This window comes from Spea bombifrons, chromosome 3 (assembly GCF_027358695.1).
Source record: "Spea bombifrons isolate aSpeBom1 chromosome 3, aSpeBom1.2.pri, whole genome shotgun sequence".
NCBI classification, from domain to species: Eukaryota; Metazoa; Chordata; class Amphibia; order Anura; family Pelobatidae; genus Spea; species Spea bombifrons.
In genome coordinates this window covers 18,260,568-18,283,288 of record NC_071089.1, presented here as the reverse complement: position 1 = coordinate 18,283,288, position 22,721 = coordinate 18,260,568, and the positions used below count along the sequence as shown (strand labels likewise).

Here is a 22,721-nt window from a genome sequence, read left to right as displayed (position 1 = left end):
CACTTGGAGCTTAGCTGTTACAATATTGGTTAGAAATGTCCTCTTGGTCAGAGATTATAAGGAAAAGAAGCATATTTGGTATTCATAAAGACAATGGATAGAGCCATCTATAAAAGGTGGAGTCTCTAGTTGAATGTGATATATTTTATTGGGAAAATAAGATCTAGATGTAGAAAATAAGATGTAGAGTCTTATACGCTTTCATGGCTTCAGAGAACTCTTCTTCAGGTGGAAGATGACAATGAGACCTCTCAGGTTCCTGGAAGTTTATCACTCTAAATCTTTTTCTATGTTAGCACCAATTGTCGTGTTGTGGGAAGCATTATGTATACTCTTACACGGTATTACAGACTATATTTATCGATACGTAGTGTCAGCAGTTAACATGTATATCGATAATTTACTTACCCAGACTTGCCCTTGGGTCCTTAGCAATTATAATTACTGATCACCCAGGAGCTCGTGTGTTCCAGACACAGGAACTTTACAAGGCCCACATACCACAGAAAAATGGAATAGATGATTCTCCACCCCATCAGATGGTACAAGCCTCCAAAGCAAGTGTCTACAGCATATGAAACGTTACCTTCAACAATTTTAAAGATATATATATCAAAGTTGTGCTTCACTTTAGAGAGTCGACTGATTCGTTTGTAGACGGTGGCACTGAAATATATTTTAAAACTGGACAGGTAAGCCAATAATGTTCAATATTAAAACTTTGAAAATCTTTTTTTTTTTTTTTATTATTATAAAATAATTTCATCCCTTTCATATTGTTACAAATTGTTACACGTAGGCTAAATCTTTAAATCTCCAGCTACTAGCCTGGAGTACATAGTATCAACAATGAAATACAGGAAAATATATCCCATTTACATACCAATACGTTATCAATTCTTGGAAAAGGTAAAGGAATGCTGGCTGGGAGGAGACACCATTTAAAAGTATGTGAGGTTTTAGGTGTTAATAGCACAAATAAACTGGCCCCTCAATTAGCTGATTTATTAAAAAACAGTGGGAATCAGTAGCTCTCCAAAGATGTCGTTTGTGAGGAATAAGCTGTAAAAGATTGTGAGTTGTTAACCATTATCACCACACCGCAGGAAAAGCGTATTATTTGAGGTTAAGCACCAAGCTTTTAAATACCTAAGAGGAACAGATAATACTTAACAACCGTCAGACCCCGTCCCTCGGTGTCTCTCTACTTATAAAATGCCACTCAGCCCTTAAAAACCCATTCATAGAGAGAAATATGCTTATTTAATTGGATAAAGAACTGTCACAGCTAGAGTTGCTAATCTGTCCTGCAAAAAAATGAATTGGAGTGCTTGAGAGAACTATGTGAAAAGTGCTCATTCATTCTTCCAAATATGTGTCGAAATTATATGATATGGCTTCTGCAAAACCATATTATACTCTTCCTTTACTCCACTTAAAGGTGTATTCACCAAAGAGGGACATACTAGATTGCTAGACAACACAAACCAAAGAAAATACAGATATACACAAATCTACCAGGTGGAGTACGACAAAAACACTACCCCCTCCTGCCAGTGGTATAGAGGACTCCTTGTAATGTACGTATCCTATTTCAGATCGTATTTGTTTTGTCGCAAAACAAATTGTCAAGTGTAAAAAAATGGTGCTTAACAATTGACTGATTTCAGTTATTTAAACAAGGTGCCCATTTTGCCTAAAAATAAGCCAGCGATATGATAACAAACACCATGCTAACATCTGTACCAAATAATTACAGACATCTTTAGCAACATGCCTCTTTAGCATGGCTGGTTCTAGACCAAATAACACCTCAGGCAAGAAGTCTCTCCATGCCCCCCCTCATACAAGCCATGTCTATTTTAATTTTAAAGAATGCCTAAGAACATCTGTGGTGTTCCTGAGACTTATAACCAGAGAGTAAGTGCAGCGCAGTTGGTGCCATCATGATTCCAGCCTCCCTTCTTTGAATGACCTCAAAGTATATTATAACCTGTTGTATTTGGCAGTTGCTTACTGAGAGCTAGATGTTTTAATGTTAGTAATATATACATTACATTTATTTATAAAGCGCCGGCAGATTCCATAGCGCTGTTACATTCAGTAGAACAAATTTCACATACAATAACAAACTGGTGCAAAGGAGAGGAGGGCCCTGCTCTTGCGAGCTTACAATCTAGTCGGTGGTTGAGGAGGAAGTGAGACAATAGGAGAAGACCGCTTGGATGGGGATGAGTTGATCTAGTTCCGATGATGTGTTGAAGTTGCTTTCTGCAGTGGTACTTGGTATGTCGTTTCCCTCCAGTTTAACTCCAGTGTAACTCTTAACTGCCCACTTATGAAGAGTCCACGTGGAATGAGGCCACAACAGCTACATTTCCAAGCAAGGAATTTATAGGGCTGCCTCACAAGTGGTCAGATAAGGTGATTGCATACAGGAGGCAGATGTTTCACACCTTGGCTAACAAATGCAATTAAGCTAGACTAAAGGGCACCATATTTAACCCTTTGAGAGCAGCAGGGTATGGAGATATGCAGGATAAAGACATACCGGGTAGAAAACAGGGGTAACAGCAGGAGATAAGGGGTTCAAGTGAAATATATTATGGTCATACCGGGTGGAAAACAGGGGTAACAGCAGGAGATGGGGGGTTTAAGTGAAATATGTTATGGTCATAACTGTAAGAGAAGGAGATATGGCAGACATTAGTGATGCGAGAAGAGTAGTTTGATGAGAGCATGAAGACCTGGGATGGATGTCTGGATAATCCAGTGTAACTCTTAACTATCCACTTTTGAGGAGGCCACTTGGGAAGAGGCCACAGCAGCTACATTTCCAAACAAGCTTGTTTCCAAGTGAGGCATGAATAGAACGCTAATCTCCCATAGTGGACCGCAGAAGAACAGGGGCAACCAGCAAGATGAGTCCAGTCTCCTTAACTGTGCAAAGTTGCCCTGTGATTGGCCAATCATTGGTCCCATTGACCACCACAAGGAAATACATGGAAAGGATGGTACTAAGGAATAGGACAAATGTGTCCGATAGCTAAAAATATTGTAGTTAATTTTCTTAAGATTTTACATGGAACAGTATATAATTTCCTCTACAAGAAGTAGCCTGCAGGAGAGGTGCAGGACTTTTAAAATAAAAAAATGCTTATTTAACTGCAAGGCTCGCTAAATGTTGGTTTGTGTATCCTATATTTAGTGGGTGTGAACTACTTTTACACCCAGTGTCTCTGGAATTATAATGACTAAAGTGAAACCAGCTAATAAGGAGTCTCATACTTTCCAACATCCCAAATGACCAGAAAGGAATTGTTTTCTCTTAAGACACGGTGATTAAGTATGGCTAGAAGGCCGGGCTTTACCAAACTTTTCATATAGCTTCAGGACCTATTGATAGTTATTTGTGTAGCTAAATAAGGCATTTAGAAACATGTTTTTTTCTGTGACTTTTAGGGCAGTAGAACACTGAAATACACTCAAACCCAGTAAACATTCTGAGCTCATAGAAGACAAGGGACATCAGGGAAGGAAAGAGGGCCAGGTAGATGTAGGTCCTAAAGTGGGATCTCCCATCAAGAGAAGTATGTTGTCAACTATGTATTACAGGACTCATTGGGATGCAGGTCCCATGGGATCTGTCAAAAAACTTGGGATGCGGGCGGTTTTTCAGGTGTTGCAGGCGGGAGCGGGCGGTCAGACAATGTACCTGCGGGTCCCGGTAATCCCGCGCACTCCCGCAAGGCTGCCTTTGTGTTGCTCTCTCACAGTGTTTCTTCTCTTGTTCAGCCCACGAACCCAGCGGAGTTACGTGATCTGACGTAAACTCACGTCGGGAAATCTGCAGATCAGGTAAGGGGGTTAGCAGGATTGGACACATATGTTGCGGGAGTTGAACACACACATTGCGGGAGCGGGCGGTAACGGTCACAAAATTAGTGGGATTAAAAAAGCAGCCCCGCGCAGTAGATATACATCTACTATGTATATGTCAATTTCTGAACAATTCAGTTACTTGTTCCTTCCTAGTAGGGTAAAGGATGTCAGACGAAGTAAGTGGAATGTTATAGTTCATAGAAACATATAATCCCACAGCAGATAACAACCTTTAGGCGCATCAAGTCTGGCCCTTTTACTGCTACAAAAACTTCACTGATTCTAACTTGTTTAGACTTGGGACAAAATTTTCAGATTGATGGATTTATGTCATTCCTAACATCCCAATCATTTCACCATATGTCATTCATTTTAATTGTGTAGATTTGCATAGCGTGACTAATTAGCCTGAATCATTTACAATGTCTTAGCCTATACAAAATATTTTAGGTCTTTAAAAAAACAAAAGCTACTTAATTCCTTTCTGTAAAGTTTATTGTATTGCAGAAAAATCATGCTTTTAGAAGGGGTATTTACATGTTTCAACTACTGTTTCTCTCTGCCAATGTATAACTGCGTTTATGGTTTCTTGACCCCAATCAAAAATTTGCAACACTGTGCAACAAGAGGTCAGCAAGGAAGTTTAACCCCTTAATGAGGGCACTAGTAGATGCCAGTATTTTAAACAAATTATATATTGTTGAGGACAAGAAGGCTTTGTTAGAGTGAGGTGATTCGCATGTGACATCAGTGATGATGTCACCAGAAAGGGAATGTTACTACAGAAGTTGGGGCATTTAAATTTCCTGAATGTGACAGCACTTGTTTTGAGGACTGTCACATTTGATCACTCAGCTTGGGGCCATACATTTTAGTCTACTGATGCTTAAAGCGTCAGGGTGTAGTATAAAATCCTCCAGCATTAACTACAGAATTTTTTGATGTAGTACAGCGCTTAAAGCCATCATAATAATGACATATTCTCGATCTCTGCTTGTCCAACATCCATCATTAACCACAAATATACAGGGCATCTGCAACAAAAGCAGCAAATATATTATGCACTACGAGCGCTTTGGAGGTTAGCCTCTGAGTTTCTACAGATACAATGCTTTCTCCCTGTGCCCAACTTATGATTTAGTGACCAGTGATAAGAAAGAATAGACTGTGTGTGATGCTTCATCCATCCAGAAGGCAGGGGGGAAAGACAGGATCTTCAGCTCCTCTTGCTAGTGGCGTTAAAAAAATATCCTCTACTCCATAGTGAAGAGGCCAGTGAGATGTTTGAACCTTCCATAGGTGTTGTGGCAAATGCCAGGGCAGGTTGGACTGGCCTTCCTCCAGAAATGGACATCAGAGAACCAACAGAAAGTGGGAACCCTCTGATTATCTAGGTTGGGTTGATTGGTGGCAGCTAAGAGCAATGAGTAGCTCCTAGAAACAGTCCTAGATGAAGCCATCCTACCATGCAAGTTCATCTTTGGGGTAAAATGCTGGAAGTACGAGAGACGTTTGTTAAATATCAGGATTGAGGAATGTGTACATTATTCTCCCTCAGTGGCACAGCTCTATAATACAGCTGCAATACATGTAAACATACCTATAACTAACTTACAAAACCACAATCCTTTGCGGATTCCGACAAACCTTTACAAATGTACCTAATGCCTGCAGTGTGCCTCGAGACATAAATAACAGCATAAAAAGGCATCAACAAATGTATGCTTTTCACCACAAAATCCACACGGGAACAGGTTCTTAACTTTGACAGAATGAGAAAATACTGCTTATTTGTTGTTCACTTAGCTTACACTATAATAACAAAGTTCCCAAATCCCACATGTAATAGGTTACTTTACACATAAACGCTATTGTTGAATAAAACAATTATATCAGTATCAGCCGGTGGGAAGCTGACTTCTGAACTTAGCAAAACAAAGAAGTCCACATAATTGTGTGTATGCTCTCTGCAAACAGTGTCCTAGGAGACAAAGAGATTAAAGTGTTAAGACAAATAATTTAATCAGCAGAACTGCTGGCTGTTTATTCAATTTAAAAGAAAAAAAACTGTTCATGGCAGACAACCTCCAGGTTGCTTACATGAAGAAGATATCTGAAAACTAGAACTGAATTCAATATTGAATAATATTGGAAGGCATCTGCACCTTCGGAGGTAATACGGTGGTCCACACATTGTGCAGTCTACAGGTTAGCAAAGCATAGATAAATTCTGCTTCTAGAGCTGGAGGCCTGCCTGGTGGTCAGTCTGGTCCTTATGGGCCCATGTATACTTCTCAAGTGTCCCTGTTAAGGAGAAACAGTCCCTCCTTAGAAACCAAATCCCTCTGTCCTTTTCTCATCCCCTGGTGAGGGAATTTAAATGTGCAGGGATAGGCATACAGCAATCCTGAATCTAAGGCAAGGTGAAGGACCAATTCATGTTTGTGTCTTTATAGACTAAATAAAATATTGCAGAATAGATGGGCCCAATGGTTCTTATTTGCCGTCAAATTCTAGGCTTCTATGTCCTCCTCTAGGAGCTCAGACTGTTTCCTGGGTATCACGGAGTATCATTGTGTTCTGGAGCCCTAAAAGTCACATCACAAAGTGTATGGAAATAGCAGAAAACGTGTTTAGGTATTAAATTGTGGAAACAAAATCCATTACAATATTCTAAGAGCATTAGTTACAAAAATATAAAACTATTAAGTCACAAAGCCTAATCCCACTATACATATCTCTAATCACACAACCCTAAAACAAGTGTGTTGTAAAAGCAATTGGGGTTATCTACAAAAAGACTGGTACACAGTTTAAAAATGCCTTAAAATTATCATAATAACCGAAAAAAAAATTCCCTGAGACTAAATGATTTTGTTGGTTGCTATGGTGATAAGAACACTTTTAAAACTTTGCACGTATTTCATACTTAAACCCAATGATTTGTAATGTTAAAAATATTAACTATCCACATCTCTGTTTCAATAAATCACAAATATGAATAACCCCACAGCACTGTGGAATTAATGTAAGAAAACAGTAATAATTGCTGCACTGCTCAGCCCTCTTGACTGTGATTGAGGGCTGTACTCCTTATAACCGTACAACAAAGCAGAAAACCCAATAGAAGGAGGGGAAGACGCAGCGAGACACGTGGCATCTGCACATAGCAAGGCATGATAAACGGTTATAAAGACTCATTACAACAAATTAACGGTCCCAAACTGCGGGCCACAAGCGTCACAGACGGTGAGGCAAGCATGATGGATGTGATGAAGAGGATGGTTACATAGTAGTTCCTTAGAACTCATGCAGATTCAAGACTAATTGTTCACTGGAAATATTTTAATTGCTTATTTCATTAAAGCCAATCATTACGTCAAAATAATTTGCTGAAAGCCAGAGGGCTTGTAAAAAGCATCGTGCTGCACCCCCCCTTAGAACTCAACAGACTATTAAACTTACAATCGGGAAAAAGTGACACATGTAACTGTGTACGTGGACTATACAACATATCTCCAGTCTCCTAATCACCCGCAGTATTTAAGAGGCATGTGCTGATCAGATGGTGTTTGGGTGACACACCAAAGGCTGCTTTCAAAAGTAAATATTTTTTATTTAATGTCTGAAAGAGATATTCTGGCAGATAATATTTTAATTGCAATTTCATATTCCTAGAATTAAAAAAAAAGCCATAAAGTTGAAACTATGCCAAAAACGCATAAACAGACCCAATTTAACTTGTGTTTTATGTATGAGAGTTTAGGCAGCACTTTATTAAGCATCATAATAACAGAAATAAAATTCAAACTAAGATTAAAATTATACTCATCGTATCTCTGCCTTTTGGTTAAGATGAAGTGAATACCTGTGACAGAAGAAAAAATTGATCCTTAAGGCAAAGCAGGTTTCATGAAGGATGGGGTGTCTGTTGGAGCCCCTGTTATGATCCGTCGGGGCACTCATCACGTGTTTTGTGGTTGTGCGGGGCACTGTTTGCAACAAATAATTGGTTTGGTAAGAGACCCCAAAAGGCACTTGGACCCTTCAAACCTGCACCTTTTATTTTTTGTGTCAGTTAAGTATGCCCAAGCCTAATGGTAAAAAAAGGTATCCCTTCATCTACCAGCCATATGATTGGGCCTATAAGGCACTGAAAGACACATGCTCCATAAGCAGAAGATTAGAAGATCAGGCCCTTCCTTGACTTCGGTCAGGGAGGGAAGGGATGCATATCCCTTGTGAGGAGTGCACCACCAGAAGATGAAGGGCTTGGTTTCCACTTTGACCCAACCTCTTGGAGCAACGTGTTTACTTTCTTTACATCACATCAGGTAATAATAGTAATAATAGCTGGAGGTTATGGATACATTGAAGGCTGTATGGAATACAGCGCTCATATAAATGTTCAAGAGTTATTACATGTTTCTGAGAATAGATATACCCTTTTCCCACCAATAAAATATATCACATAGGTATTAACTTCTTAACGTATATCAGATGCAACTACCATCAACATTTAGCATGGATTGATCTTTCCATAAGAACGGAATCCAACCAGAATGAGTAGGGGGTTTGCTGTGGATGAGCAAAGGAGAACTGAGACAAGACCGGGTTACCACTAAACTTCTCCCTCCTATGTATACCCTTTTTGGCCACAATGTTGGGAGTATGGAGCACTGATTTCAGACATGCACAATAATATATTTATAACGCACAGCCATTTAGACTAAAAAAAAAAAGGGTAGTTAAGTGGTTTACAGTGCCCTCAACTAGCTAGAAATTACTAATTCAACTCAGTTCCCAGACTTTAAAATGGGTCTGGTGTACATGGCACTGTTTGGCTTAATTTCTTGTATAAATTCTATACGTGGTACACCAGTCGCTGCTGTTTGTGTAATGATCTCACTCTGCTTGCAAGAAGTATTTCCAGACTGTACAGCGCTATGAAATAAATTGGATATTTATAAAGAATGGCTGATAATTGGTCCAGTAAAATGTACTATTATTTGTCCACAAGCTATCTGTCTTTTCATATGAATCATTGCTAATAGGATTATCCGACACAGTAATATACTTCCAACGATATAATATGGTTTTCTAAAATATAACAAGATTATGGGGGGTTTTAACAAAGAATTATGCAGCCGGCAGCTAGACTGCTTGACTCTATCTATTTACGCAACTAAGTAAACAAAAGTGTTTGGTGGTTTTGTCTTAATACAAACACCGATATTGGTTATTTCTAATTCATTCGCTTTCGTACTAGGCATATGGCTGGCAGAATAAAGTGCCACTTTGGAAGGCTGGTTCATTCAAAGGTGGTAAAATAGGTCAGACCATGCTTTTTTTTACGTATACTCTGGATCGGTTGCGGCAAATATTTCTCAAATATGCTGCAGCAGTTTTGATCCTCCTAAACATGCTAATTAGCTGAATTAGCACAAGCCAGAATAAACCCACATAGCCCAGCAGCGTCAACACAGTAATTATGAACAGTTGGACAACAAATAGTGTCTATTATTTAAAACCCGCCATCAGCGTGTAAGCTCCTCTCTGTTCTACAATAACACTTTGGACTACAGACGCCAAACCAACAAACAGATGTGCAGTCTAAATAATTGGCATCAGAAACTGCACTAAAATGTGTATATCTATTCAGGTCAAAATGAACAAATATAATTGGGTTTTTAGAAGAACTGGTAGTACCGAGTCTTCTCTTTATTGCTCTGTTATCACAGCGGTTCACCTTCTATTTGCATAATGCCATCCACAAACAGAATTAAAATGCAAAAAAACAAAACAATAAAGAACGACAACTCTGTTAATAGTTTTTATGTTGTGCAATACTAAATTGTTCTAATGTTACAGGAGAGATCTGCTGTGTTTTCTTACCAAGTACTGTATCTTAACAAATAGCCGCAATTTATACCTGGTATTTACATTTACGAGCCTTAAATAGTACGCTTTAGAGGTAAAAAGAAGTACTGTTATGATTTGCCATTTGCAATAATGTTCTTAAGGATGTGAATTAATAAAATTGTACAACATAAAGGTGATATAAAAATGCATATAAATGCCAAATAAATATTGTACGCTGCAAAAGCGTGCTGTGTATTACTATACGCTCCCGGCTCCTAATAATCAGGTAGCGGAATATTGGATCACCGCTGGAAGAAGTAGAATGCGAGGAATCAGCGGCTGTCCTGAAAATACACAATTTAAAGCTTACTAACTATCAAAGAACATTTCAATTCCAGAGTCAATTTGTTCCACCACAGTCATAACTCTATCACTCAGCCTAATGTCCAATATATCGCCTGAAGAAATACTGTATGTAGTGTTTTTCTCAGGCATGTAAGGGACTAATCAGCGAAATTAAATAGATTAGAAATTGGGTAGGTTGCTTTAAATCTCACTGAAATATTCTAATTTAGATTAACCTGTTATTTTTTAATAACGTTTATAAAATTGTTCACCTTTAATAACTTATGTCGTTATAGAAAATCCATGCAGGTCAAATCCTACACTTTTCTATAGACAAATACACGTCAGCTCAATTTTACTGACACTTACAATGGATATAAAAAGTCTACACACCCCTGTTGAAATGCCAGGTTCTTATGATTTAAAAGAATGAGACAAAGATAAATCATGTCAAAACTTTTTCCACCTTTAATGTGACCTATAACATGAACAATTCAATTGCAAAACAAGCTGAAATCTTTGAGGGGAAAAAACAAAAAACTCACAATAACCTGGTTGCATAAGTGTGCACACCTTCTTATAACTGGGGCTGTGGCTGTGTTCAGAATTAACCAATCACATTCAGACTCATGTAAAATAGAAGTCATTACACACCTGCCATCATTTAAAGTGACTCACAAATAAAGTTCAGCTGTTCTAGTAGGATTTACCTGACATTTGCTTAGTTGCATCTCAGAGCGAAGGCCATGGTCTGCAGAGAGCTTCCAAAGCATCAGGGGGATCTCATTGTTGAAAGATATCAGTCAGGAGAAGGGTACAAAATAATTTCCAAAGCATTAGATATACCATGGAACACAGTGAAGACAGTCATCATCAAGTGGAGAAAATATGGCACAACAGAGACATTACCAAGAACTGGACGTCCTTCCAAAAGTGATGAAAAAGACGAGAAGAAAACTGGTCAGGGAGCCTTACAAGAGGCCTACTGCAACATTAAAGGAACCGCAGGAATTTCTGGCAAGCACTGGCTGTGTGCTACATGTGACAACAATCTCCCGTATTCTTCATATGAATGGGCTACGGGGTTGGGTGGCGAGACGGAAGCCTTTTCTTACAAAGAAAAACATCCAAGCCCGGCTGAAGTTTGCAAACTAACATCAATTCCCCCAAAAGCACGTGGGAAAATGTGTTATGGTCTGATGAAACCAAGGTTGAACTTTTTGGCCATAATTCCAAAAGGTATGTTTGGCGCAAAAACACTGCACATCACCCAAAGAACACCATACCCACAGTGAAGCATGGCGGTGGCAGCATCATGCTTTGGGGCTGTTTTTCTTCAGCTGGAACCGGGGCCTTAGTCAGGGTGCAGGGAATTATGAACACATAATTTTGGCACAAAACCATCAGGCGTCCGTTAGGAAGCTGAAGATGAAGTTCACCTTTCAGCATGACTACGACCCAAAGCACACATCTAAATCCACAAAAGCATGGCTTCACCCGCAGAAGATTAACGTTTTGGAATGGCCCAGCCAGAGCCCAGACCTGAATTTAACTGAACATCTGTGGGGTGATCTGAAGAGGGCTGTGTACAGGAGATGTCCTCGCAGATTTAGAGTGCTTTTGCAAAGAAGAGTGGGCAAATATTGCCACGTCAAGATGTGCCAAGTATTAGTTTAAGGGTGTGCACACTTATGCAACCAGGTTATTGTGAGTTTTTTGTTTAGTTTTTTCCCCCTCAAAGATTTCAGTTTGTTTTGCAATTGAATTGTTCACGTTATAGGTCACATCAAAGGGGGAAGAAGTCCTGACATGATTTTTCTTTGTCTCATTCTTTATCATCACAAGAACCTGGCATAGTGTAGACTTTTTAGACTGTAAGTGCTATGTCTGTGGTGAGCATTATGGGTATCATAATGGTGTTTGTTGTCCCGTAGGCCGGGGCACACACACACACACTGGGTTTAAGCTTAGCCCAAAGTGATAGCTAGCAAATTTGTAAAATCTTCCTACACAATACCGCTGGTAATTCTGATGTCTTTGAGTGGCTTCCTGTTAAGGACACGCTATTCTCCAAAGGCCTCATACATGATTGCAAAGAGAGAACATGTTTGTAAAAAAATATGCATTTTAACTTCCATTGCATTTTAGGCTCATCCAATGATTATTAAGCTCTTTTTATAGTCATCTTATGGTTGCCCAAAACACAACCTCAGATATGACAGCCAGGCCAACAAGCAAACGTCTATGGGAAGCACAGATGACCTCTCCAGCTCTTGACTGCTGGGGCACCAGAGGCCCCATTTAGAAAACTGTAACAAAGAGAGTTTGGAAAACAACCTCTGGATTTTTTTTTTAAGTACATCACAGTATCCCTGTGAATAAAACATTTTGTTGTAAGAGCATTCAAGTCATTTAATTAATGAAATCACAGGATATTTCTGATCCACCCTACAGATATCATCCTTGCTTTGAATAAAATTAAAATATATTGTTCTTTCAAAGCAAAGTGTACATTTGTTTCTACCTTTCCTGGATAGCATTAATCACTTGATGATAACATTTCCAATCTGCTCATAAGAAAACACATCTCTGAGACATGTAACTGTGACCTTGCCTGCCTCTTGCAGGAATTCTTGATTATGGTACAGCAGGAGAGCCGTACTAGTTTCAGCTGACAATCTTTTGGGGGGTTTTCTATTCTCATCACAGAATCTAATGATAATACAATTGGAACATTTGGCGGCCTGGAAGCAAAATGTGATATGCTAGTTTTCAGGCCATTGTTCAGTACTTTGCAACACAGAGCAGGTTAAATCAGATCATTGAATAAAGCATCCAAAAGGCAACAAGTTTCATTAACATACAAATTATGAGAGAAGGAGAGAGAGAGAGAGAGAGAGAGATAGAGGGGGAAAGGTGAGAGAAGGAGGGAATTGCCATGCTTGCATTTACTGACAGGTTTTAACATTAGTTTGGTTTTATTTATTTTTTTAAGCAATTTATTTTTCAGCTGCTTAAACTGTCACATTTACACAAACTATAATATCTGAACAGCTATAACTCGAATGACAACAAAAGTGCTTATGTGCAAACAAAGCACTGACTATACTGAGTTGCAGCAAAATTGATACTTGTTACGACTGGGATAACCTTCAACGGCTTCCTCTATACATTGTTTAGAGTAGGGCTCTCTAATAGGAAGCGGCATTCTGAGTATCACTATTTTACCATACAAGGTTGCAAATCAAACTCCTATGATAGTCATTCAACAGCTTAAAGGGGCTTTGTAAATACTTTAATATGTATTCTTTACCTGAGTTCACACTCCACATTTTGTGGAGTCTCGTTAGACTCCACAGGAACCCCCAGGACCCCCTCGTGCAAAAAAGTTCTGGAGCTAGGGGTTAGTTGGTATGTAAATGCGCTACTCCAACGAAAAATGCATCGCATGCAATGAGATGAGGTGGAAAAGGAGAGCAAATGCATGAATCCTTCTGTGCTTTTTGGATGCAAAAAAACAAATGTAAAAGTATGCATTCAATTTCATGAGATGCCTGGAGTGTCCCTTTAACAGGAAAAATACACTGGAGATCAGGTAACTTTTGGGGAGTTTGATAAAAGCAGCTGTACTTGTTATAATGAAGCAATAAGGATGGTTCAAACACCACATGAGCAAAATGCTAAGAATGAAAATAGTGCTCAATATATAGTAAGACCTCCCTAGAGCACAACAGGGATCACACCCTTGCGAAGGCTTTGTTAGCCAAAATGTAGCAAGGTAGCTTGGGTCTCATTAGCTTATTAAACAAAAAAGGGTATATATACAATGACCATATAACCATTGTGTGATATACTGTTTCCAGTGTGCTCCGGATATCTATATTAGAGCAACAGTTATTACAGGTAGGCCTTTTCAAATACGTTTTGGAACCAAAATGATATTGGTCCATTCCTTTTGGTCCATAGCTTCATTTATATGTACACTCATTTCTAAACAGGAACAATTTTATAAGAGCAATACTTCTTATTATAGTGTCACTTGCCACCATCACAGACTTACCTCCACCCCCTCCGAGAAGACTTGAGTTTGCTGAAATGAAAGAAAGAAAACACATTGTAAGTTTTCTGCTAAAACTGACAAAACATATATAAAGACACAGTAAAGCAATATGAAGTGAGCAGACCGCACATGAAGTGGTTCATTTACTAAACAATAGTTATAGTTAACTATCTTCCTTCACATTTCATTATTAAGGAATAATGCTGTAAGGTTCTACCTACAAGAAGGGCTGAGCTGGCCCTTTATTGAATGTAACCCAAAGTATGCACATTAATGGGGGCAATTGGTGGCAACATAATAAAGGGACTCCATCACCAAAAAAAAATCCTACACTGTAAGAACAGGGTATAGAAAAGCATTGTTTTTCTAAATATTATTGTAGTAAGACTATAAAACAAAATATATAATGTCAGGTGGGGACAAAGGTAAATTGCTGATCTGTGATATCACATGAGGCATCATAATAATTACTCTCCATTGGCCCCTCATGTGACATCATCATTATCAGGAAGAGTTCACACAAAACACAAACGCAATTTCCTCCTGCTCTATACATGCGTTTCTTGAGACCCTAGATAATATATTTGCCTATCCCTGGCTGGGATTAGATATTTCAGTTCATGAACTAGTTAAACAATCAGAACATTTTTCTTTAATACCATTTAAAATATTATCACAGCCTATGCACCAGTAGTTCCATGCTACACATCTGATTATGAAGCTTAAAGTATTTCATTAAAATGCTGTCAAGATATAACATTTTCACAGTACAGTGTTTTTTCTGAAAATCTCACATTATCTAAATACCATCCCAATGTGTTCTTTGAAGACATTTAGAACTGAATGAGACACAAAGACCTGGGTATTAAGAGACAGAACAGATCTGAAGCTTTTTCCCTCTTAGATAATTAAATCTAAGATTGTAGAATGTAAAATAAATCTACTGTACTATGTGTATACAGTATATATATATATTTATATTATGTATATATATATATATATATTTATGTTTGTGTATGTGTAACCATTTAAAAAAGCACAATTATGTGATGATATGATAAATAGTAACTAAATAATGCTTGAGGTCATTTTGAACAAACGTCACTCTATGAAACACTAAATTCATTCTCAACCCTGACAGATAAGATATGAGGCACAATGGGGTTTATTCACTAAAGAGTTTTTGCTCCCTCACTTGACTATTTATTTTAAAAGGGAAAACGTTGGCGTAGTTCAATGGGTGGGGAGCCTTTGAAGAAATCACGCTAATTTAACTATACAGTACACAGGGCCAGCCAAGCTCTTTGTGGAGCAGAAGCTCACTAGGGTTAGCTCTTCACAATTCATGGTTAAAACCACAAGTTGGAAATGGGAACAGGAGAGGGGGGCAAATGGACATGGGGGTGCTAAGGAGATTCAGAAAATATGAGATAAGATATCCAACTAGATATAGAGAGGTACAGAAAAGCATAAATGTGGTCTAAAAAGATGAGAGGGCTACCTGAAATGGCTGGGGTATTGGCACTAATAGGGGCATCAGAAACTTGGGGCATGAGAAAGTTGGTTGGGCTAAGCACCTTCTCTCACCGACTATGTAAATATGGCTACAACTTGCTTTAGCGTCAGACGACTGTAGGTTCTAATTTTGCAGAAACTCTGCATATTAATCTCTGTTCCCATGTAGCAAGAAAGCGAGTAAATAATGTATTAACTATGACAAAACAAGTCTAGAGGTGAAGCAAGGGCAGAAAAAGGAGTCAGACGTATCACAGGCCAGGGATCGGCTGAAATGTATTTAATACATTGGGATAGTTGAATATTTTTATGTTTATGGTTGAGGACCAACCACAATGAGCTGGTCCTGCGTAATAAAAAGATTTATTACCAATAAAAAAAAAGTTCTGCTTCCTTGTAGGCTCCTTTCCTTTAAAGAAGATAGCTTAGGTCCAACTGTGAGGGGCAACAGTAAGTTTTCTATGTCAAATGTAGTCATAATTGGCGATGCCCACGTGTAAAATGACTTAATGCTGCAGAAGAGTTTTAGTGTAGTAATTACAGCCCATTTCTCTAACATATTCTGTCAGGCGCCACCATAGCAGGCCTGCCTGAAAACAGAGCAATAAACATTTTAATGGCGGAAATGATTAATAAGAAAACACAATCAATGTGACGGCGGTAAAATAAAAGAGGAAGTATTTGTCGATACTATAGACAGATATCAGTTCATCAATAAAACATCAGAATGAAGAGACATTGAACTGAGTAATTTATGAAGCTGGTTGCGGCATCCTCTCATACAAGCTTCGTGAGATGTCCTTACATGTCACTGGAAGAAACATATCAGCGAGAGCCAGCATTTACGCAAGAACGAGGCTGTTTCTGCGAGGTTTGTTCATCTTAACATAATTATGTTTTATGAATAAGACAGCAATAAATGAACCAGAGCAATCACAATCTATTAGAAATGCATTATTGATACATTATTTCCTTACAAGGCAGTGGAAATCGAGTTACGAAGCTACGCTGGCAGGTTTACAGCTGTCAGTGCGGAATCGGTATGAAATCACCCGTATCTGGAGGCTTGAGGGTATCATAACACAAAAATGCAATCACACGTTATTTAAAAATGAAAAAATAGTCCATTCCTTCAAGTGTAACAGCCTGGTTGGGAAGTGAACAAAACATGCTGCACGCCATCTCATATGTTAGAATATTCCACTAACCTGATTCCCCAGAATTGCGCAATCATTATAAGGTGTAGGATCTTATCTCATGCGCAGAGTTCCACTCATGCATTAACCAGTTGCAGGTAACACGTTTGGGGTTGCATTATGATTCCCTATAGTAATGTGCCATATAACTAACAAAGGAAGAAGACATCATTGTAACCTTCCTAGTCCATGTACCGCACATCAAGAAGTGATGTTGATATATTGATGCCTTATTATTTCACTTTGAGTCATATCAGAGGCTCCAATACACAAATGACTTGTTGCTACCGCAAGCCTTCTGTTTTGTCTCTGATGTGTGCTAAAATGCAATCCCAATACACACATACAACCCTTCAAACACCACCAATGGCCAGTCCAGAAGCCAGTAAAGATTATTTTTCTACTCAGAGGTTCTCCTTTTAAAAAGTCCTGTATTAAATTTAAAAAAAAGGAATCAAAGACAAATGCAACCAACCGATCCCTTTGTTAAATGAAAATGGGTGCACACCAAAGCAAACGCTTATCACAAAAAGCTGGTGTTGTATAGTATAACATAAAAAATTTACTCACTCTCTCTCTCACTCTCTCTCTATATATATATATATATATATATATATATACGGAAAATATACAACGGTTAGTGATTTTTTTTTCTTTTTCACAAGAGGTCAAATTTGAAAAAGACAAAAACACACACTACATGTTTCTTGATTTTTTTGCCATCATGTATTTTCAATTATAAATATACTTTTGAAGTGGACAAACACAGCAAAACCCAGATGTGCGTTGTCCATTTGTTGAGCTATTGAGGAAGATTTATGAATATGGTGTCCAGGCCTAGAAGTTGTTGAATATTCACTAGTAGTGACTGCACCATCCTAGCCTTGTAGAATGGCCAAAGTCTAAGACGAACAAGCCCATACAAACCATGTGATTAGTAATATGAATATTACAATGAATTATATTATGTTACAATATTATACAATATTCCAAACTCCCCTATAGCTCACTAAAATGCAGAGATTTGGTGATAACCAAGTCCCTACTCTGAAAAAGATTAGTAGGGGCTGAAGTTGAGGAACACCGGTGTTTTCCTCTGCTGTATGTGCTCCTCCGCAACAATGATGACCAAGCCTGAAACTTTCACCTAAACTACCCTGAGGCATAGGGCAGCAACCCCTCATAATTACATCCGCACCCCATACCACAGAGAACAAGCTTTCAGTACACACTCACTTATATCAGAACAGAATCTTTAAATTCAACTGTTTATACAATTACTTGTCTCCTCGCCACCCCAGAGGTTGTAAACTTACTTTATACCATTAAATATAATTCACACGAGAGAGAAAGAGGGACTTGCCATTGAACTGTACTCTTTTCTGCCCAGTTTAAAGCGTACTAAGCGTTTTTTCTCTCTTTTTTTGTGTAGTACATTCTAATTTAGATGTTTTTCTTGCCTGTGCTGATTCTGCTTACATCGGATTGTATCTAACTGCTTGTAAGACTATATGGCTGAGTGCGCCTGTAGTATCTCAACAGGTCATCAGCTGCCAGGAGTGAGACTGATCAATAAGTATCTTCTCAGGGTCTAGGCTGATTTGTCGAACGCCTAGTATCCTTAGGCTCAATGCAGGTTGTGAAATTTAACACATTCTGTGCAGTGTGGATGCATTTAGCTGCTAAACAGATTTTGTAAGATAAATGGTTTGTAAAAATTCTTATCTGCCCAAATCTAAATACCGTTAGAGCACAGGGCTTTCTATTGAAATTGTTTTGCTATGACATCATATGCCAGGACATGATGTAAGCCAGTATTAGTGATGTATTTATAGGGAACGCTATACCACTATAAATGGGCTGATTTCAACCAAAGGCATAGACAGGTCCTTCCATGCATGTTTTACATCATTCTCTATGATGCATAAGTGGAAATTACACCCCAAGATTGAAGATAGTCTGCCTGCACCCTACTTGCATCATCTTAAGAAAAGATTTATGAACCTGAAGACTAACGTTAATATCCTCGTTTTAAAACATATGATAAGGCAAGATGACAGCACAACACATGATTTAAAAAAAAAATTATAGTTAAAATTAGGAAACACAATACTAATGCATAGTACACAGGTATGAAAATTTAGATTGGCCAAAATATAGAAAGTTACAGTTCCCCCTTAAGATGACCACCATTTTTGACGTGGTGTGAGCAGCACATTAAGTCATGTTCAAAGAAAATAACCATTTTAAGCAAATATAAAAAATATACACTGCTCACTAATCCAGCATTATAGATTCCGGGCACTTAATACATACCCCCTCAATATCTCAGGTCCCCAACACCTTCACTCGCAGGGCTAGAAGTGGGACAGGGACAGAGTTTAGCAAATAAGCCTCTATTACATGTCCAGCCACCTTGCAATGTACTGAAGCAGAATTCGGGGATATGACATCATATTGTGGTGGTTTAATTTTTACATTGCAAGGTGGTCACATTGGAGCTGTTTTTGAGTACGTGCCGCATAAGACACTGATGAGCGTCAAAGCTCAGTGGGTGGTCACGGACCGATGTTCTCATCTCCCTAATCAGCCTATGATCCCTATTGCCTGCAAAAGTGGTACAGCAGGCCAGTTGTGCCTAAAATAATTGTTACCATCCCAAGCAAAATTGGACGCTTAGGAGGTATGTTTAATACAATGATCATAATACAAAAGGAAAAAGGGATCAAAGTGTAGCTATTTGCAAACAAATCTATCCTACATGGAGGGGAGAGAAGGTTGTGAAGGTAGAAATGATGCGGTATTAGGTTATAATAAGATAAAAAAGTGTTTTTCAAAAGTGTGATTCATGCATAAGCAAATTTCTCTGCAAATTAAAATGTTTGTTTGGGATTAGACAATAGAGTCTCATTCCCATACAGTTCCCCTGCCATTCGTAATCCAGTACTTCATAAAAAATAAAGGTTGTGAAAACGGAAGTCATTAAACGTAAGAAGGAACATTCTCTCTGCATGTTCATTCGCCACATAAAGAAGGAAGCAATCTATCTACACAAAATAGGCACTGAAGCAATGCCTCGCTCAAACTATCTTCTGCATCCGAGAACATCTTGTGCTAACTTGTATATAACCTTGAAATAAAAAAAAAACATCTTCCAGTGATATTATTCATGTAGTTTTTCTTGTGGACTCTATTGTTGACAGTCATATATCATTCTTAGTGCACTAAAATTTTGAAATGTCCATTCTTCAAGTTTAGTGGCAAAATAAAAACAGATGCCAACCAGCGAGTTAGCAGTAAAGTACCTTGCTAACCTAATGAGCTGCGATTCCAGAGAGAGCCGACAATGGATGTTGTGTATGAAGCACCCAGTTTTACCTACGGGATAAGGGACCTGGGCAGATATAGACATGTATACGTGCAAAGAACAACGGCCCAATGCAGCCTGCCATGGGTAAGCAGTTACTGTATTTCAGTGTCGACATGCGAGGGGTCCCCAGCATGCGTACTGCACCTGGGCCAAGTCAGATAAGTGTCCCTTGTAATTTAAGTACGGATGATTGACTTTCACGACTTGCAGTCATCTGTGCCTGTCAACGGACTTAAACACAACAGGGTGCAAGATGCTGAGAGATCCAACTGTCTTCGTTTGTCAAGTCCAGAATAATTTTAACAGTGCTGGGCACCCAATATAGGTGAAATTATAGGTTTTAGAATTAAAACTCAATCATTATCTACTATGCCAGCAGGAAGTCAAAATGGGTGCGAGCTAAATTACTTTGTAACAATATGTATGGCAACTGTAAAGTTATAGTGGTAGAAAAGGGTCCCCCTCAGCATTTACCTTGCAGAGGGGTCTCCTCCATTGTGATCCAGTCCAGGGCAAAACTCGCCAAAACCTCTATTCTTAGCACATGATATATATATATATATATATTCTCTGCAAATAAAATCTTAAACAGTTTTGTGTGATAAACATAACATATTTTAAATATTATCCTAAACAACAGGTTTGATTAACAATCAAATAATACACAATTATTCTTTAAGGAAGGGCTTCGGGACAAGTACTGCATCAAAATTTGATAAAAAAAATCTGCAGTTAATTGACAGACATGCCAGATGCCCGTATCATTAAGGAAAGCAATTACCTGTTTCAGGATGCTGATATTACAATATAAAGGCAAATCCAGCACACTGTCAGTGACTCACAGATGCTTTAAGGGAAGCAGGAGAATGCTGCAAAGTCTGTACTGGGAATTAAACCATAATCACAGTTTAACAATGAAAGGAGCTGATGCTTTATTGGTCTCCCAAGACCTTGGTTCCCTGTAAACATTTCACTGTATTTATCATCATCGAGTATTGTGGGATTTGGGTTTTATTGAACACCTGTTTTACGTTCTATTCATCCGAGAATTAAAGTGTCCATTTATGATGCTTTCTTTTTGTGGATATATATATATATATATATATATATAACAATTCTCTTGTATCTAGTTTGATATTCTGATGGGCTATGCTAGAAATATATACAAAATGACCCCACTTATTTGGCAACAATGGGGTTGTCATGATGTGACAAGGGCCAGGACTGGCCCTGAGTTCACCTTGTCAACCTGTGCGAGCAGATCCAAACTCATCTGCCGGACAACAGAAGTCCTGACACGTGTCCACACGGTTGTAATATTTTACATTTTTTCCCACTGTAATTTCTCTGCACAGAGTTCCCACTGTCCTTACCTCCCACTCATGACCCTTTCACTCCATTCTCACCTCCTCGTCAGGTGTCCTTATTGCCAGCTGTAATATGGTTGACCCAACATCACACAGAAAGCTGTCTGAGGACCTAGATGTGGTTGCAATTAGATACCAGCTGCCCCCCCACACACACACCTCAAGACCCTTAACTTTATGGTTAAAGGCTAAGATCTGAGCAGGGCCCTCCTTATCTTTTGTTTCTTTAAGTCTAATTATTATGTTATGTAATACATGTTATTCTATGTTAACCCATTGTACAGGTCTGCAAAATATGATGGCACTATATAAAACATAAAAAATAATAATAATAATAATAATAATAAGTTGAAACTCTTAGCGATGCATTGAATGTACTCCCGGAATCTGATGCCTACGGTATAACAGTAGGTGGCCCATGTATAAAGCCCTTGACCCGTGTGCAAGGAGCAATACATCCCTTAAGTAATAGAAATATTAAAAACATATTGAAATACAGTCATTGCTGTTCTGTACATGTGACAGCAGACTTGCAGGGAATGTCTGGTGGCCAATATCACATGTCCAGGGTAGTTATCTGCCAAGTGTTGTTAATTGATTTACTGTGGGTCACAAATCCATTTATGAGATTACCCTCCCAATACATTATGTGTGACGTACGGCCGAGCTGAGCAATACCAAGTTACTGGCCCAACATATTCACACAAAGTAAAAGGAAAACTTTTTTGCAGATAGTTTTGTGGATGTCATTGAAAAATAAAAAATACATTACAAGGTTTCATTCCATAATACTACAAAATGGGCAAAAAGTGCTGTACCGGTATACATCTAGCTTTTACAGTACCTTGTCAGGAAATACACTAAAACAACTGATGATAATAGCCTGTAGCAGAGAACCGTCTGATGTGGCATCTTATTAAATATTTTAGGCTATAGTAAAGAGACAATAAGTCATACTACCCAACTGTTCACAACGGCGTGAGAATTCACCGAAAACTCTGGACATGAAGAAAGGCAGGTTTTTTGAGCAATGTCAGTAACCAAAAAAATATATATAAAATATTCCATACATCAAGTGGTATTGCTTTCATCTCTGATTCTTTAAAACTCTTCAGAAGTATTCA

At 38.5% G+C, this 22,721-nt stretch overlaps 1 protein-coding gene across 1 annotated transcript in view; it reads right to left on the bottom strand.

The window, feature by feature from the left end:
- MACROD2 (mono-ADP ribosylhydrolase 2) overlaps positions 1-22,721 on the bottom strand; it is a 773,797-nt gene that overhangs the window by 545,753 nt on the left and 205,323 nt on the right. Inside the window, exon 4 of the mRNA XM_053461358.1 lies at positions 14,150-14,179. Within this exon, the coding sequence (XP_053317333.1) occupies positions 14,150-14,179 (30 nt within the window). The remainder of the gene's footprint in view (positions 1-14,149; positions 14,180-22,721) is intronic.